The 20060-nt window shown below is 42.2% G+C and overlaps 2 protein-coding genes across 4 annotated transcripts in view; both read left to right on the top strand.

Annotated features, from left to right (window-relative positions):
- The window catches only part of LOC111869330 (ras GTPase-activating protein-binding protein 2), a 38235-nt gene extending 34908 nt beyond the window's left edge, over positions 1–3327 (top strand). For all 3 annotated transcript variants that reach the window (XM_023860784.2, XM_023860782.2, XM_023860783.2), the window contains exon 11: positions 1472–3327. In XM_023860784.2, coding sequence (XP_023716552.1) covers positions 1472–1735 — 264 coding nt within the window. In that variant the 3' untranslated portion in view covers positions 1736–3327. The remainder of the gene's footprint in view (positions 1–1471) is intronic.
- An 8116-nt stretch (positions 3328–11443) lies between these two features.
- Positions 11444–20060, top strand: part of LOC111869323 (SPARC) — a 30266-nt gene continuing 21649 nt past the window's right edge. The window contains exon 1 of the mRNA XM_023860769.1: positions 11444–11570. The gene's annotated coding sequence lies outside the window, so the exon portion shown is untranslated. The remainder of the gene's footprint in view (positions 11571–20060) is intronic.

Below are 20060 nucleotides of genomic sequence, written 5' to 3'. Positions count from 1 at the left end.
AGTGTGTGGTTTTCGGATGTTATATATCTCCACATGCATGGAATAGTGAGCATACAAAATGTGTATGTTCTTGGCTGTGGATGATCCATACATTTTCATGGAGAAAGTACATAATGCAGCCGAGATCACAGTGTGAGCTGCCATATGAAGCCAAGAGCTAATCAAACTCCCTGGCCCCAAGCTGTGGACTCTGAGTGGTACCTGAGCAGAAAATTTGTAACAGTTTTTTGCCTCATCTTGTTGCATCTGGTGTACCATTAATGACAGTGGTTTATGCGCGATGGGACCATGTTACACATAAACTCCGTGATTTTATTCTGCAAACAAACTATACCGACCGAGCAACTGCCGCTTTTGGGCGAAGTTGAGTGCCAACTTTTGCAGATAGAGGTTGTCATGTGGTCAGCCCAACAAATGCCCACGATCATTAATTTCGGTTTTCTAGACCAGAGCCGCCATTTCTTTGAAACAGCTCCTCAGTTATCATCATGAGGTTGAATCCCATGCTTTTGTCCTCTAGGAATTGATGGAGGAAAAATTCTTTCTAAAATGGATGGCCTCTGAGATGGAGCCCAGGGCTATAATCATCTGGCTGTGGCAACAGTTTATGGATAACATGCCAGAGTGTGGTCACTGATATATGTGTGTTCATCTGATAGAAGTTGTATGGCAGAACAGCAGTTACATTGCACATACCCTCTGTTAAAGATAATCTCCATACTTGGGTCCTTATGTATGTTGCAAATTTGTGTCTATGTGATATTGCAGTATCCATGCAAAGTTTAAATATTGGATCATCTCGTGCCCCACAGTGTGCACAATTATTGAGTTTTTGAATATTATCCCTTTTCCTGATTTTAAAACAGCATTTCGAAGACTAGATTCTGTCTCCATATTCAGGTCACTGTAGATAGGGACTAGCTCTATTGATTGGGCTCAACTGAGTGGGCCTTTACCTGAAGACAAAGACAGAATCCAGTCTCCAAAACATTTTGTTTTAATAATGGATAATGTCCAGAAACTCAATTGTAGTAATATACCATAATCGCAAAATTTTAGATCTTATTCCGACAGTGTATGTTAATGTGGAATTGACCATTTAATTTTGTTGTATTCTTTATGTTATGCACACCACACTACACATGAGAATAAATAAATGTACCCCTACTTTAAGATGTTCTCTAATTTATTATGCATTGTATTGCAGGTAAATGTTAAAGTAGATAGTTTGGATGGAGAAGAATATTTTGTAACATTATTTAATTTTGATGTTGGAAATTGTGTATGTGATCCCAGTTAATGTTTATCACTGATGACAAGAGGGAGCAGCAGCTTTGCTGAAACAATTTTACTCTTCTGGAAGTAAATCACAAGAAGTGTTTTCTGTGTGTGATGCAACATGCATATTTTATGCTAGAGTTCTAATTTGGTATTAGTAAATGATGGTTAAAAATGTTTTGTTATGTTTCAGCCATTCTACTTTCCACCTGAAGGTGGACAAAAGCTGAATGTGGAGGAAAAGAAACCACGTGGCCGACAGTCAATGGATGGCCGCATGGCTTCCGGAGGTGACACCATGTTCAGGCGTCCTTCCAGTGGGCTGGGTGGCTCTCGGGGAGGAACTGGAGGAATAATGAGGGGAGGGCCAGGTATGGGCCCTCACCGTGGGGGTGGCCGCGGTTTTTCCCGAGAGGGTCGTGGAGGAGGAATGAACCGGCCTGTCTATGGACGTTAACAAACCCCAAATCACGCATTATTTCGATAACATTAGTCCCTACCGAGAAATGTGTGTTTACAAAAATAAAGCGCGCAATTCCCCAGCTTAAACAGAAGGAATGAGTCCAAGTTAAATATTACCAGTGCAGGGAGTTGTCTTATAAACATTCTGATTTAAATCATTCATTCGTTGAACAGTGATTATTTGTAAGTAAAAAAAATGTTTAAAAATGGAATTGCGCACAGTTGCCATTTGTTACAATCTACATAATCCAGTATACTGCAACACAAGACTTTGACTGAAGAGAAATGGGATTCCTTTATACAGCCATGATCTTTTCCCTTTTGAAATTAAGCCTGGAATTCTCACAGATCTCTTCGGAGTTTCTTTGATGTTATCAGTTTTGAGCAGGTTTCTGTTGCTTGAATATTGAATCCCTGTTCAGCCATTATGTGTATTTGAGTGATGAGAGATGTGGAATTAACCTTAAATTTAAAGGGGAACGAAGACGCCGCAAACTGGGAAGGAAGCCTTGGTATGATTTTAGCAGATGGTTGAAGTATGGTGGAAGTGGAGGGGCAGTAGTGCTAGAGTGGTAGCTGGACTGCAGATTTCAAGTCACATATTGCATGAGAATATTTGAATGCTGGTGCTGTTAATATTTTTTTTTTTTTTCTTTTTTTCTTTATTATTATTATGATGGCATGGAAAGAACAGGAAGTGGGGGAGAAGAAGGTGTTTAGTTTATTTCCCATGTCTAATGATTGACTTCTCAAACTGGATTCTCAGCAGTGAACATTTACATGTGACAGGGGTAATAGAAGTCTCTCTCAGCACCTAACCAAACCTTTAAAAATAGCATTGCTTGATGTTCAGATGTCTTTAACTTATTATTACTTTATCTGCAAGGTTTTAGGTGGCTTTGTTTTTTGTTTGTTGGGGGAGTTGATGAGAGATTTTGTTTTTTTTTTGGAAGTGATGTGTCATGTTTTGTGGACAAGAATTCGTGTGAAGCTGGAACTGAAAGACTTTATAAAGATAAAAGAAATTAAAATGTATTTGTTTTATGCAAGGAGTATTTGACTGGTATAAGTAAGTCGGAGTAGTTTTTTTATTCGTTCTTGAAAACCAAAACCTGTTCAGTGCTACAGATGTTAACCTTTGTGAGTCTTGTGGTGTACATTTTTGTTACTGTTGTTTTCCTCAGAGAATTGGTTGTTTTTGTGTGTTATTCTTTTAAATCATCTACATAACATCTCCCTCTGGCCATCACGCAATCATTAGTATTCCCTGTGATAATTTAAAATAATTATTATAATAATAATAAAATGCTTCATTTTAAGTTAACTTCATGTATGTTCACCCCCCTTTTTTATAGAAGTTGAATGTATCTATTTGAGTATGTATCCATTTTTTTCTTGAATCTAAGTGCCAGATCATCATTCCTTTAAAAGCGATGAAGGTAACAAAAAGAACTGTTGTACAATTTTCCGCTAGTCAATACATGAAAATAACTTCACATTCTTACAGTATTAAGAAATATTGTTTCATTGCAAGGGATATTCAATCAAACGTTCTATTGGGAAAGAAAGTGGTTGCATAACAAACAAGGCTTGAGATGGTTTTTATATTTTGTGAATCCTGAAACCTTGCCAGTGTTCCACAGCATTCCTTCTACTGTTTCCCAGACCCAGCTAAAATTATTCAAGGATAATTATTATGCCATGCTTCTCGTACAGTCAAAGTTCATATTCAGTTCATTATATCTTTCCTTTTGATGATTCAACTGCTAAGAATCATTTCATATAGATCCAGTTTTCTTTCAGACACCATATTAACTGTCTAACAGTAACATAAAAGGTTGAAATACTCTCAGTGTTGATAATAAAAGATACCAAAGAAATTTATAGTGCATCAGATATAATGATTTGTAGTAACTGCACAGACATAACAACTTAATTTGTCTCTGTTATGTCAGAGTTATGTGTCATCACAAAATCCATAAAATATGCAACTCTCCATACGTCTTCACTGCGTAATTCTTAATGAATTCATTAAAATTAAGACAGTACAGGGCACCAGGTTTACAGAAATGCAGTTTGATTTTGTAATGGTAGTAAGTATTGTTTCATGCCTACTCCATAGAGGGTTCATTGCAGCAACACAGACTGAACATGCCAATCAGCAGCTCACATTAAACATGTAGATTCCTGGATTTCACCCCCATTAAGTTGGTTCAGCAACGTAATATTCATGAAGTTTTGATCTGGGATTGTGATATACATAATTCTTCACTGGCATAACAGTCTACAGGCAGTGTTCAGTTATGAGCAAATCACGCCAAGCAGCGTGGTCATTTCCCCATTTATGAGGTCCTGGGTCCAGCTACCCCAACTTTGGTAACAATGGAATAGCACCCCAAATTTGGGCATGACCATTTCCACATAATTAATTATCCTGTCATTTGAAGCCATACTGTCGTGAGCTACTGACAGTCTAAAAATAAGCCATAAATAAACAGGCTCAAATGCCAGAAGTATTATTTTATGGGAACTAAATTTTCTGTAGTCACATGTTGGTTATTTTTGCATCCCAGTGCACAGTAGCATATTTGACCCATAATTAAGCTGAAATATAGTACAGTTGGAATAAATGGTAGTAGAAATCAGTGCTGCTGTAATAGTGAAAAAAGGCCACGCCATAACTCAAGCAGTTAGTTGCTAGCTTCTCATCGCGGCGGCCCAGGTCTGGTCTGGGATTTGTGGTGGACAAAGTGGCACTGGGACAGAGTTTCTCCGAGTACTTTGGTTTCCCCTGCCAATCTTCATTCCACCAACTGCTCCACAATCACCCTCAACTATCATCTGGGGCTGGTACAATAGGGCAGAAGTGGCCGCAGTACAAGGGACTTAACTCCACCCCACTAGCAATAAAAACAAAAAATAAAAAAAAAGGAAGGGAAAATTTTACTTAAGTGTTAGTATTGCTGCTTTCTTATGTTTATTGTTTGCTAAGGACAGACAGGTATAATTAGGAGAAGTTATTGAGTACAGCTGTGTGTAGCCATCCATAGAAGTTCAGTAGACAACTTGTCACAGACCTATTTTCCGCAAGTAGTTGCTGAGAATGAGGGCTGATTCATGAATTAATATTCATACTCATAAAACCAAACTGTTGAAATACCAAGTTGGGTAGTCACTATCAGTGTGTATGATTGATTGTAATTTGGTACTTCCAGTGCCTGAAAGTTTCTTCTCACTATTATTTGATGCTATTTTAGAAAGTGATTTGCCAGATGATCGTGTGTAATATCATTTAGAGCAACTGTGCATGGCTGTTAAGTTTGCAGGTAAGGAGAGAACATAGAATCTTAATTGTATCTAATAGACCGTGCCATAGCTCAAGCGGTTAGTCGCTGGATTCCCACCGTTGCGGCCCGGGTTCAATCCCGGGTCTGGTCAAGTGGGTTTTGTGGTGGACAAAGTGGCGCTGGGGCAGGTTTTCTCCAAGTACTTCGGTCTCCCCTGCCAATCTTCTTTTCACCAGTTGCTCCACAATCACCCTCACCTATCATCTGGGGCTGGTACAATAGGCCAGAAGTGGCCGCAGTACAAGGGACTTAGTTAGTTATTGGAGAGGGTGGGTTTCCCCATTCACTGAGACCTGTATTGGTCCATTGTGCTTCCCTCTATGATTTCTACCAGTCTCTATATCCTACTGGTACTGGTGCTTACCATCAGTCCCGCCCAGCCAGCGAGACCAGCTCTACTAGCTGAGAGGTATCTATAATGCTTCCCCCATCTACCAGAGGTATTAAGAGACTGCTGTTGGGTGGGAAACATCCGTTAATTTGGCTCAGTGACCTTTGGAGATATGAGGTTCTTTTACGTTCCGTAAAGCTACGACACGGGACCCACAGCTTAAAGTCCCTCCCGAAGGACTTGTTCCCTGAATTTTTCCACCCTTAAAAATTCGATGACCTCCGCTGGGTATTTGAACCCACGTACTACGAGTCATGAGGTGGAAACGTTACCTCTAGACTATGGAGGCCGCTTTACAAGGGACTTAGTCCCACCCTACTAGCAATAAAAAAAATCTCCTAATAACCACAACATGGAATGTTCTCAATTGTGGATGGAAGACATGACCTGATATGGAGAGGAACTCTGAATATGGACCATCATAAGACACCTGAGTAGGATCCTTTGTTCCATCACACAAGTTGGTACAAACTGAGTTTCAAAATGTGTTCAAAGAGAACTCAGGCCAGTGGACACAGCCTAAAATAATAGATATGTTTGCTGAAATCCACATATTAGAGTCATCTACATACAGCCTTACAAATGGATTATTTTCATAGGGATCTGCAGCCATTATTTTGTATGAACTTTTTGTTTCCGATAGAGCATGGCATTTCTGTCTTGTGCTTAATTTAATTGTAATAGTATTAGATTAATGCAGTTTCAATTGCTCATTGTCTTATGTTCCTCATTTTACCGATATCTACTTCATTGCATAAATTATTTTCCTTGTGCTACTAATACACATTGCATGTATAATTGTTGTTCCTCCCTCCCCAGTGAAGTTTAGCACATGTAAAACACATTTACACAGAAAGTAACTGCTTTTAAAAATTCCCGTAAACATCTGCAAACGTTCAGGCATTCATTGCATAGTTTTATTACAGTATGTACAATTTGATGTTGTGTTATTCTTGTGGAATTTCAAACATATTTATCCTTTCACACTGTACGTATGTGAAGTTGTCTAAATGTGCCTGGACTCTTTCTTCCTGGCCTCCCCATTTCATGAGCAGTCAGAAATATGACTTGCATTGAGCAACTTTACTGATCACAATATTGCAATATTCTGGCTTTCAGCCGTTTGTGTTTTGTATGTCGCAGAATGTCAAGGATCTGTGAATTATTTTTCATGACCTCCAGCCTGTTACCCTGTCGGCCTATAAACCTGCCAAAGAGAGTACTTGAACTAATGGTATGTATCTGGTCAGAGCATCCAATTTTCCTGGAATATGGCATGCATCCTTACTGCAGAGATGATATCAGGTAGTATTTTTTTTATTGCTAGTGGGGTGGGACTAAGTTCCTTGTACTTGCGGCCACTTCTGGCCTATTGTACCAGCCCAAGATGGTAGGTGAGGGTGATTGTGGAGCAATTGATGGAATGAAGATTGGCAGGGGAAACCGAAGTACTCGGAGAAACCCTGCCCCAGCGCCACTTTATCCACCACAAATCCCACTTGACCAGACCTGGGATCTAACCCAGGCCGCCACGGTGGGAATCCAGCTACTAACTGCTTGAGCTATGGCGCGGCCACGTGCTGTAACCTAACAAATAAATCCATGGAATAGAGTATTTGAGAAGCTAACAATCAGTCAGTTAAATTCTCCGCCATTCTAGAACCCAAACGTTCACTACCGTATTTATAAGAACGTGTCCTGGCCAGACGAACCAGCCCAGTTTCGTAATGTGCCAGTTATTTTCTTTAGGATAAGGTGTTTGCCGGTCACGGTAGCCGAGTGGTCTAAGGCATTTACTTTCTTCGCTCGCAGGGAAGCCGGGATCGTTCGTTCGAATTCCAACTTCTGCAAAATTATCATGAAAGTGATAAATCAGCCCTGTGCTTCAAAGTGGGAGCGAGGGGAGAGAGAAAAAGAAGTGTTTGCCCCGCAAAGTTAACGGTGTAGAGCAGCACCCGTTGTTGGCTGCCTGCGACTGCTAGTATTTCGCAGACACTCCATATATGAAAGCCATCTCCGGCTGCAGGCTGAGGATGCGCCATGCTGTGCTTCGGCCCGAATGATCGCTGGCTTTCGTGTATCTTTTCGTTAGATGCGAATGTGCCTGAATTTAAATTACATGTTTCCCTAGAACAATGGTTGACAGTACATTCCATCAAAACTGTAGAAGAAAGAATATTATTTCGTCTAAAATCGCTGATGTTGAGACACATAAGCTTCCATCCTCGTGTTATGTTAATTTCTCGCAGCATGATATGGGTGCCAAAGTACACACACGATCATCAGCTCATTCAGCAGGATACTGAGTCAGCATTCAGCACTGGATAGCTTTCTCAGATATTCCGCTGCCATATATTTCATACAAGCCCTTCCGTGTAAAAGGTAAAGTATACCATGAAGGTGTATGGGAGAGTGTCTGTATAGATCCACGTTTTCTTGGCCTAGGCACTAGTTGGAGTTGAGTGGTCAGCTTCACGCCGCAGCTGCTTTCCCCCCAGGGAAAGAGCACCCGGTACCCATTGGAAGGGATGCTGGGTGGGCCCCAGAGCAGGTCTGGACCACCTGGAAGGCACCTCCGGGAATGCCTATGTTATTTTTCGAAAATTTGGCCGATAGTCTCGACTTAATTTCGAAAAAAAAAAAATCCCCACCCCCCCAACGAATGTTCTTTGAATTCAAACATCAAAATAGCATGAAGAGCGTGGAACAATGGAAGGAATGGGATGAAAATGAATGTATCAGGGGTTGGAATTTGATTCGCCATAGTGCTTTTATCTGCAGATGCTCACGCCGCCAAACTCTTAAAACATCGCGCTAGTGCAGTACGTGTTTCGACCGTGAGGCTAAACCGGAGCGTGAGAATAACGGCGAACACGTTTACAGAAATAGGAATGCTGATTCAGGATATTCGGAATTTGTTATGAAAAGATTAATGAAAAGTTGCACTATATTATATTTAAGCATCCTGTTGCACTATACACTTCTACAATAATACAAATGCCGTCGTGAATGCAACAATTTATTTGGTTGTAGATCTTTTGTCTTTTCTTCCTCTGCACTACATGTTTCGGCCGTAACTGGCCATCATCAGGTCAGTTACCGCCGAAACCTGTAGCGTACAGGAAGAAAAGATAAAGAACTACAACCAAATAAATTGTTGCATTCACGACGGCATTTGTATTATTACATATAAAGGTTACACTGTTCATTTTTAATTTTTCTTATGTTGGTAATAATTAATCTGCTTTGAGTACAAGTTGATATAATACTTATTGGTTGGACATGTTTCGTGTTGTAAGTTTTGTCTGGTTTCAGTACGATTTGGTGAGGAAAAAGATAACCGCAACTCGCGCACGTCACCCTTTCTGCTTTTGAACCAGCTGCTCATTTTTCACGAAATTCAGTATGAATGTTATGCCATTGAGTCGATATGTGATCGCTTTCATAAAATAAGTTTAATTAATTATTAATATCGGAGTTGTAATTTGTTAGAGAGTTGCCGGTACTGCGTATCGTCACGTAGTGCCAGAATAAAAGCACAGATTTTGTTTAAATAGCGCCTTGAATACCGTTCATAACCGCTACGTCCATTCATCCTCCATCTTAATATATTCACGTCCGCAGAATCTGAGTGATATACAATCTGGCGGCATCTTAACTATTTCTGGTTATTCATAAACATATTCCCATCTCAATTGACGGTGTATAACCTCTGTAGTTGAAACAGTGTCTTTAAATCGTTTAAACTCAATAAACTGCCATCGCCCGTTTAAGTTTCTTTGGGCTGCTGATATTCCAGAATACTACGAAACCAGAATGAATAATCCAAGCATTCGAAGTTGCTTTGAACATGTGTTTACTGCAATGCTACTTAACCTCGCCCCTCTTCCCACACTGAATAAGCATCTCTGCTAGCCTGCCCTAGCTTTCTTCATCGTCCGGTCCGCCTTCGCTTTCCGGCGTTCTCTTTGACTATGCTCATGACGGGCCGTATTCACACTGGAAATGCGTCGATTGTTGGCGCAAATAACGCTGAAGTTAAGACTGATTTAAAGGGAATACAGCGCTAATTCTTGTTAGTTTAGTCGCATGGTGATTGGCAGTTCTTCTAATATGGCTCGAGCATTGCCATATTTTAATAGTGTTCACTTGCATTCAATCCGTACAAAACTTATGTAAATTTCCTTTTAATCTCCGTAAATAAACCTGAAGAAGATCTATTGAGGACCGAAACGTGTTGCAAAATTGAAGCATGAGGTTGACGAAAGTTCAGTAAAACTGATACACTGCGCTTTGATTGTGCTGTCTGTTGATTTCATGTGGGTATTACCACCTGCACCCCGCAGACCTAGTGTGAAGGAAAATGTTATCTATGTTATTCAGCCATTGGTCTTTGCTTGTGGGATGGGGTAAGACTGTGTCAACTTGGTACGCCGGCCTGTATTTTATAAGCCCCGAATGATAGACAAATATGACGAAGACGGTGCGAATTGCCAAGGGACCCAAAGGAACATCGAAAAAAAAGCCTACTCCACTGCCACTTCGTCCACCACAAATCCCAACATAAGCTGACCTGGTATCGAACCTGGGCCTTCGCAGTAGAAAGCCGACGACTGACCGCCTGAGCTAGGACACCGGCTGTCCTTATGTAGAGTCTAACCGAGATTTGTTGATCCCCGACTCCGCTTGTGTGAGATGTAGGAAACTGCAGCTGGGACAGAGGAATGTAGCGCTGTTGTCAAATCCAACGGCGATACGAGCGTCACAAGATAATGAATAAGAATACAGCCAAGAACATTCAAACAAAATAGAACTCGCAAATAAAACACAACTAGCAACGAGGCTGGCAAATACATGACTGTCGGACAATACTGTTTCGAGACGGACGGCGCTGAACGCTGATTGAGGGATCGTCATATCCTGCTAGTGTTAAGGTATTCAAACTCAGTTCACAGTGAGTGATGCCGGAATTTTTCGCAGGGCAGTTCTCCAAGGACTGTCATCCGGAAAACTCCCTTACAAACATATATGTCAGGAATGTAAGACAATTTTACTAATGTCCCAGAGTATTCGGGATGGAAAGATATTTTTTTGAAATACTCTAAATTTTTATTAATATTTGACATACTTCCTCCTTTTCTTCAAGTTCGATTCTTTCTAAGACTACAGGGGTGGGGTGGGGGACAGATTTTTGCCTTCCTCCCTACTTGTGCCCATACTGTTAACCGAACCATCTTTCAATCTGATTCCAAGGAAACTACACTATTTAATTAATTTTTGAGTGAATAATGGCTGTTCGAGCAGTTCATCTGGAGCGGAGTGAAGTAAATGCCACTACCCAGCTCCATTTCACGGATGCATGGAGCCAGTCTTGGGCAAAGGAAATGTCTTGATTCCTGTTATGCGAGTCGGCGCGGTATAAAAACTGTGTACGTTTGATTCTGAGAGCAGGATACCAGTTGGTTATATAAAGGTAAGGTAAGGTAAAGTTCTCCCTGTGTTTAACTATTTAAGCACTATGCCATGAAGGCGTATGGTGGAGTGGGTGTATAGATCCACATTTTCTTGACCACGGCACTAGCTGGAGGCGAGTGGTTGGCTTCACGTCCCTGCAGCTTTACCGCCAGGGAAAGAGCACCTGGTACTCATTGGATTTGAGGTTGGGTGGACCCCAGAGCCGGTCCGGACGATTTGGAGAAGAGAAAATTCTTGACCCTACCGGGACGCGAACTCCGACCCCTCGGTAGTCCAGCCCATAGCTAGTCGCTATACCGACTACACTACCCCGGCTCCCTGCTCAAGAAGTAGGACAGTTTTGTTCAGTAGTTTGTTACGACGACAGCTGGTGAACTGAAGATTTGATGGCCCAGGCAAGATGTTACTGCTGTGAACGGGGTCTTGGAGGCAGCTGAACAGCGCGAAGAGAGTGGAAGGGAGGGTGGGAGACCAAGCAGCAGTTACAGCTTGCTGGCCTGTTGTGAGATTTCGGGAGTGGCTGCTGAGGAAGAAATAGCAGAGAATCGTGTCAGCGGATACTGCTGTAGTCTGGAGGTGCTACACCAGCTGACTGTGGGTTTCAGCGTTACTTGGGGGTGAGTCCAACCAAATCCAGCAGAAATACACCTTCAGTTCCCCTCTGAAGTTGTTTTGTGTTCTAGACAAGTGCCAGATGGTCAGGTTATGTATGTAAGCCGTGTCCTCATTCTGTTCGCAGTAGCTGGGAGGCTTTAAGATTTGTAGTTGTTGTTTAATGTTTATTTATTAACCGTAGTTAAGATTGGCACCCTCATTTTGTTCGTAGTAATTGAGGAACGAGGGGTTTTTACGATGTATACTCTTCGTGTCTTATTTAGATAGTGGCTTATCAGTTCAAACCGGTCCTTCTCTAAAGAAATGTTTCCTTTTATTTGCAAGACGTAGCGATACATAAGACCAGCCAGTACTTACATTTATGTCAGTAGTCTATATAGAGATTTAAATATATAGATGTACTGAATAAAACGTAATTTCTTTATGTATAATTGAACTGGCCCTAGAACTGATGGAGCCTAACCTAACAGCTCAGTTTTGGCAGTGTCACCCAAACTGAGCCATAAGGATCTTTATAACGCCATCTTATATAAAATCTTTGTATTGTGCTGCCCCCACACCCCCCGCAAATTTTCCAGTGTACGTTTTTCCGTGTTCTTTCCATTGATGTATCATGTCTCGCCAGTTTCAATTTGATTGGCTCCCATGAAAGTGCATATAAAATTTTGGTCGCAAACCTCAAAGGAAGAAACTACTTTTGAGACCTGGGACAAGGCAATATTAAAAAGGATGTTAAGGAAGTAGGGGGTAGACTGGTTTTAGTTGGCTGAGTTTTGATGTTCGTAAGGCAGAGGATTCCATTACCAGCTACCATCAACTTTCAAGAAATAATTTGGGCCTCGGGGCTAGTTTGCATTATAGTGCCGAGGTTACAAATTATATGTGGCGCATCTCTTTCCTGTGCGTTTTTACTTAATCTTCTTCAGAATTTGCTTCTCATAGGCTTGCTGCTCCATCAGCAATCTTGTTATATAAAATTGAGACAGACAATCCATGTCTTTGTCATTGCTCGATTAGTGCTGTATTGTACTTACTGATGGAGCTGAGCTCTTCTTGAGGAGCCGCCAATTCTGCAGCTACTCAAGAATTTCCCAGCATTTTATGGAACTCGAACGTTCATTACCGTGTTCACAAGAGCCCCAGTCCTGAGCCAGATCACTCCAGTGGTGCTGTATTGTATAAGATAATATAAAACGGTAAAAGTCGGTTGAAGTTTTTCAAGTGCTTAATTCATTAAGCATCACGTCGTGAAGACGTATTGGGGAGTTGAGATATAGCTCCACTACTCTTGACCTTTTTGACAACGCTTGTGGCCCAGGTTTTCCCAAATGACCAGCAAACCTGCTAGCTTGTACTCTAAAATCTAAGTAAACCGGAACGAGGTTTGCACCACAGCTTGGAGCGAAACCCTATGCAAAACTGTCATTGACGGATATTTGCTTTTCGCGAAAATGTAAATTCGAATTTTAAGAATTTAGCCGACAGTGATCTGCTTGATGTTTATTGTCTTTTTATACAATTTTGGCCGTATTTTGCTTCAGAATTTATGACAGAAAGAACATTGTTATAAAATATACAATATAAAACCATCATATTACGTGTCTGAACTTTGCGGATGTGAGACTTGGTCTCACTGTCAAGAAGAATATGGATTGGGGGCATTTGACAATAGGATAATGAGGAGAGTAGTGGGGTTTAAGCCGAGGCAGCTCAGTCGGTATAGTGTCAAGGCTGCAGGCTGGAGGACAGAGGAATCGGGGTTCGATTCCAGGCAGGAACCAGATCTTTTCCCCCACAGTGCCCAAATTGACTCTAGGGTCTATCCAGCCTCGTGTCCAATTTATAGGGGGGCTTGCGCACAATTAAAGCGGTCGTTGCTTTAAGCTCAGTGCGTCAAATTGTGTGTACGTCAACCCCGCTGTATGTCTTCATGGCGTTGTGCTGCATTAACTGCAGGGACAACATTTCAAGAGGGAGGCAGTAAAATGAAGCTGGAGAAAATTACTTAATGGAATGAGCATGTAGCACGTATGGGAGAGATGTAAAATGCATACAAAATGTTAGGTATAAAACCTGAAAGAAACAGGAGACTTGAGAGATCTAGTCGTAGAAGGAGAATAACATTTAAAATCTTAAGAAAATCGTGTGAGGATGTGGAATGGATTGAACTGGTTCAGGATATGGCCTCTCACTGAGATATAATCATCTGTTGTCATTATACGGTGGTACTAAACTTTTTTTTTAATGCTAGTGGGGTGGGACTAAATCCCTTGTACTGCGGCCACTTCTGGCCTATTGTACCAGCCCCAGATGATAGGTGAGGGTGATTGTGGAGCAGTTGGTGGAATGAAGATTGGCAGGGGAAAACGAAGTACTCGGAGAAAACCTGTACCAGTGCCACTTTGTCCACCACAAATCTCACTTGACCAGACCCGGGATCGAACCAGGGCCGCCGCTGTGGGAAGCCAGCGACTAACCGCTTGAGCTATGACACGGCCTATATTTCTCTGCTAAGTCCAGAAATGTTTGAATTAATTTGCCCGTGGCTTCGTATGGGCGTGAAACTTGGTCTCTGCCATTAAGGGAGGGACATAGACTGAGAGTGTTTGAAAAAGTGTGCTGAGGAGAATATTTAGACCGAATGGGGATGAATGACAGGAGGCTGGAGAAAACAGCGTAATGAGGAACATCATAACCTTTACTCTTCTCCGAGTATAATTAGAATGATGAAATCAAGAAGAATGAGAGGGAGAGGGCATGTAGCACGCATTGGGCGAAGTGGAATGCAGTAAGAAAGCCAGAATGGAACAGACCACTAGGAAAAGCCTTAGGTGAGAGGATAACGATGTGGCTCAGGATAGGGACCAGTGGAGGGCTCTGGTGAACACGGTAATGAACGTTCGCGTTCTTAAAATGTTGGTAAATTCTTGAGTGACTGAGCGACTGAGCGACTGGCGGCTTCTCAAGAAGGGCTCAGCTCTGTAGAGTTTTAATTAATGTTTGTATTAAACCGAAACTTGCATGAGATGGAGAAATGTTCAGGGCTGTTGTGATTCTGCTACAAGCAAGTCTGGCTGGGTTGCCTTCGCAACCCGTAGGACCGGTCAGTCAACTCTTCATGCTGTAACAGGCTTACGAAGAGGCAGAGGTGCCTCGCTGCAGAGTCGCATTTGAATGAATAGTACCTGAATTACAACTTCATATGTTCCCATTCCTCTAGGCTACAAGTAATTTTCCGACAGCGTTTCCCGAATCTTCTTTTGGGCTATTGTCCGTAGGTCGTTCGGTCAGTACGCAGCCTTACCATTACCACACTAAATTTTCGACTTTCTGCGGGAGGGGGAGGTGATGTGCCCCCAAGTTAGATAATGTTAATATGCCTTCTTCAAATCAGGTTACTACGTAGGGAGCTAAATGTTTAAATTTGAAAAACAAAATTTTCAGAATTACTGGCGTTTAGGACTTTGTCCATCGTCGTGTATTCTAAAAAACACAAAAGAAAACGTTTCGGAAACCGGCTGTGTTTCTGTCCTCAGGTGAGAGATGAAAGGCACCTACTCAGTTGGTTCAGTTGGGAAGAGCTGACCTCCAGTGATTTATTAAACTAGGCCATGGCTACATACCTACACAGGATAAAGGCAGAATGCCAAAACAGGCCCTTGGAGTACGAAGGGTTGGAGCTAAGAGACCTCGAACCCCGGAAGGCGAGACTAGCTACCCCTTCAGGGGTTCAGGGGGCTCCTCCAAATCCCTAACAGTTCGTGTCGATGGTTATTGCGTTAAAAAAAGATTAAAAGAAAGGGAGAAAGGATGTAGAGAGAAAGAAGGATATTGTCACGTGACTAATAATGATGGGTTCTGGATTATACTGTTGGATTTATTGGCACTTCGATTACAACTACAACCAATTACAACAGCTCGCAGTCAATGACTGTCTAAGATTTGCTCCATTCCTTGCTGGACTACGAGTGTCTTCGTTGCAGCGGAAACGCATGGTGATCCCAAGAATCTGTTCCCGTCGAAACCCAGATTTTTTATTCCTCGTATCCACGGAAATATTTGTTGGATCTTCTTTGCCATTAGAACGCGTTTTAGCGAGCTTTCGGGCGGTTCTTACCGAACCGTTGCTTAGCACTTGTCATATGCGTTACAGTATAATTAAAGAGAGAACGTGAGAACAAAAGAAAGAAGAGAAAGAAAAATAAGGAGAAAATATAAAATGGTTTAGAGAATAAGGTATGAAGAGAGAAAGAAAGAAAGAAAGAAAGAAAAAGAAGGAATACACCAATTGAAGTTGGTATTTTCTATGTTGCGTTTTAGGAATATGGTAATGCATACGGAAGCCTAGATTTATGCGTGTGGGCCGTATAAACACGTCGAAGACGTGCAGTGTGTACTTTGGTACAGGCAAGTTTTTTTTAATCTCTCTGTGGCAGCCATTTTACTCTCAGTATGTTTCACAGTTCTTTCATGTCAGAAAAGAAACATGTTTTGTTTATTTTGAGACAGCAGCACATGTTAGACATTGCTTTTTACTTGCATCAGGATATATGTCGTAATTCTCCATATTAGGACACTTGAACAATGTTTTTGCCTTGCGTAATATATTCCCGGAAGGGCGCGTGGGCGTATAGGCCAGAGTTGAAGGAACTAAACTTCTCCCACCATAGCGCATGCATATGCAAGAACTTCCTCTTACTCCGCGCCCGCCGCTATATGCGTGCATAGTAGTGATAACTGAATTAACTCATTATGAACTGACATGTAAATGTTATGCGATAAAATGTATTGTGTAAAATTGCTAGAAAATGTAAAAAAAAGCAGAACTCAAATTGTCTATGTGCTTAATTAAGCATAGTAGAATCTTATCCCTGTAATAGGCAGTGGAGGCTCCCACGTTTTCTAGACAGTCGGCTCACAGATGGCGGTGAGGTTGTCAGCCTTACGCGGCGGTCGCCCTTTACCCACAGGAAGATTCCTGGTATTCATTTCTGTTAGAGGATGAATCGACCTCAGGGTCATAGTGCGGCTGGAAGGATTAAGTCAATTGAAAAATGCAGCGACTTCCTCGGGATTCCAACCCGCGACCTTCTGACTTGTAGCATAGTGCCTCAACCAACTACGCTACCGCGTACCCAGCTTAATTAAGTACTACGCCTGAAAGATGTATGGGAGAACGGAGGTACAGTTTCCACTCATTCTTAATTTCGCCACAAGGTGAGCTTCACGCCCCGGTCGTTTTGTCGTACCCCTTTCGGGAATGTAACCTCTGTTGTACATACAAGGACCTAGTCACTATACTGACTGAGCTATATGTACTTCAGTTTTTCTTTCCCCCTTTCATCGCATCCTTACAGTAATTTTGTGTTCGAGTGGTTACTTCACTTGCTTCGTAATCTGGAATCACTGGTTCGATTTTTCGTTCTGGAGGACTGAACTGCAGTTCTCTGGCTATCTCACTAACTTACACCAACCAACTCTTGACGTTCCTGCACTGTACTAACTCTCACTAATTGTCCTGGTTATAACATCCCAACACGGACCGCATTGAAAACACCATTCTCTTGTTGCTGTTCATTTAGGAATCTGTTGTCTAGCAGCGGGCGTTGTTTAAAGAGTCATTATCTAGCAGCGGGTCTACATGCTGCAGTATTGAATCTAAAACGCTGTGGGGAAGAGAAAGGTCTCTTGCCTCTGCCGAGAATTCAACCCCCGCTTCCTCTGTTTTCGAACTCAGCCCAGTCCGTGTGCTGACTGAGCTGTGTGCGGCAGACAAGCTTTACGTCCAATTGTAGTTTTCCCAACAGAGGTGGAAGTCCCACCCATTCTCGGCGCTATAATGACGGGTTCGAAGAGACATGAATGCATGATGCATCTAGTAGGGGTGGCGCATTCCTTATCATTTCCAGCTTCCTCTCTGCGAGGGATGTTCACAGTTTTATCTCATCGGAAGTCATAGCAAAACAATTCTTACTCCCACATGTTCTCAGAACAAATTTTAAATGCTATATTGAGTTGCCCGCTGCAGAGATGAATTCATGCAACGGACATTTAAAAGACATGGTATACATATTCGTACGTCGAGGAGGAATATGATTGGGCATTCTTTTCTTGCCATTTTGAATGTTTATGGTAACTTATGGATAGCGCCACTGACGAACGTGAGGTACAAATCACAGTCGCTTTGACGGACAGGCTGTCGAGAGTTTAAATGACAAATCAGGCCTAGAGGCCACTGGGGAACCCTAGCAATTCCGATTGTGAAGAACAAACTCTTATAGCAAATACATTTTCAAAATCGATAAACCGCCATATAACACTCACGTTCCACAAAAGGCGAGGAACTTGAATGATGAAGTAATTACTATAAAATCCTTCGAAGATCTTTAAAACAGGCTTTCACGAATCAAGATTATTAACGACTGGGACGTGACACCGTGCAGTCTGTTAAAAATCTTCCGCAGTGCAAGAGGCTCATGTTAGACTGCAGTATCTTCACAACGGCCGCCATGAGCGCCTCAAGGTGTCACATTTCAGGAACCACATAACTAACACAAGTCGGTATGGCGACATGCTAGACGGCAGGGGTTCGATTCCCAGCAACATAATGAAGCTTCTGTATTCTCCATACTGTCCTGACTGGCTCTGGGGCACACCTGAAATGTGACACATTGAGGCTCTCATGGCTGCCGTTGTGAAGATACTGCAGTCTAAGATGAGACTCTTGCACCGTGGAAGATTTTTAACAGACTGCACGGTGCCACGTCCCAGTCGGTAATAATCTTGATTCGTGAAAGACTGTTTTAAAGATCTTCGAAGGATTTTATAGTAATCAGCCAACCAAACAAGGATGTGTGTACTGATCTGTTTTGCGCTCAGCTGTGAGGTTATCTGGAAAGGGGGGGGGTTAAAATATTGAGGTAATAAAAAGCTATTATGTTGTTTTCGTTTTTAAATTGAAATTGAGGATAGGTCAAAGGTCACGTACCGCATGACGCAAGCAACGCATGAAGCTCTCTGTCCTGGAGTTCGTCGACAGTCGCGGTTTACAGACAAGCGTTAGTCTGTTTATTAAACTGAATTGGAGACCAAAATACAGAACAACTAGCCCACGTTTTAGTGGTCTGTTGACAGTTGCACGGTTAACTGCTCCTGTTACCCGTCGCCGCATTAACGTACACCCATGAACACAAATTCGAGCTCATGTTTCAGTCTGTGCTAGTGGTTCACAACCTTTGTTAGACCGCGGCTCGAAAATTTGTTTTTACTATAAACCGGGCCCGGCGGTGGAGAAACACTGTGCTATTCAGTATAACTTTTTAAAGTAAACCAGGGATGGCTGGAATATGCAGAGAATGATTTACGAGAGCTGAAAGAGGAGGACCACTGAGCCAAGCAGTATGTAGGCTAAGCACAGGCACTGTATAGGCTTATAATTCAGAAGTTTTGCTCTGTTTACGTTGTGTTCATTGTTCGGTTATTCTTAGGAGCCTGGATGGCTCAGTCGGTATAGCGATAGGCTACGGACTGGACGGAATAGGGTTCGAAGTTCCAATCCTGGTAGGGACAAGGCTTTTCTCCTCTTCACGTCGTCCAGACCGGTTTTGGGCCCATCCAGCCTCCTATCCAATAAGTACCAGGAGCTCTTGCCTCGGAGGTAAAACCGGCGAGGCTGAAGCTGATCGCTCATCAACTACTGCTGATGTCAAGAATATGTGGATCTATACATCCACATCCCATACGTCTTCATGACATAGGAACTTTTCCTTTTTTTTTAAGACACGTTATCAGCTTCTAAGGTTTTGTAATATCATGTGAGATATGGTGATTAGGATCGACATATAGGGAGGGGAGGGGTCGTGGCCTACTTTAAGGTACTATTATAGGAGGAGGGAGCGGAAAGGCAAGAAATAAAGGTAACAGGTTATCTGAGCTGTCGGCAAGTTTCACATTATCAGCAGACCACCGAAAGGTGCGCTGGCGTCCAGCTGAGGCTCTTTCATTTGAGATATGATACGTAATTCCTGAACTGCCGATCACAGTGGCCGCGCTGTATAAGGCATGAACCATCTTCGCTCGCTCGAACACGGGGATCGTGGGTTCGAATCCCACTCGAAGCATGGATGTATGTGTGAATGTATTCTGTGTAGGTAGCAACCTTGCGACGGGCTGATCCCCTGTGCAAGGAGTCCCACCGGTTGTGTGTAGGATTAAGAAACTAAAAAATTGGCTAAAGTCCAACAGAGGGCCATAGAGCCACAATAATAATATTAATTTCTGAGCTAAACATCGGACGGACACAAGAGCGCCGCCATGATATTTTCCTGAAGCTTAGGGGAGGCTAGAAAATTTGCTTACACGTATGTGTAAGCCGTTTACGGTTATTTCTACTAATCGTCCTAGAGTATTCAGGATAGAATAAGTTTTGTTATTAATATTTGACATATATCCACTTTATTGTAAAAATTTAATTTTTTTAATTGGGGGGGGGG

This window comes from Cryptotermes secundus, unplaced genomic scaffold (assembly GCF_002891405.2).
Source record: "Cryptotermes secundus unplaced genomic scaffold, Csec_1.0 scaffold325, whole genome shotgun sequence".
Lineage (NCBI taxonomy): Eukaryota > Metazoa > Arthropoda > Insecta > Blattodea > Kalotermitidae > Cryptotermes > Cryptotermes secundus.
This window is presented reverse-complemented; position numbering and strand designations above follow the sequence as displayed.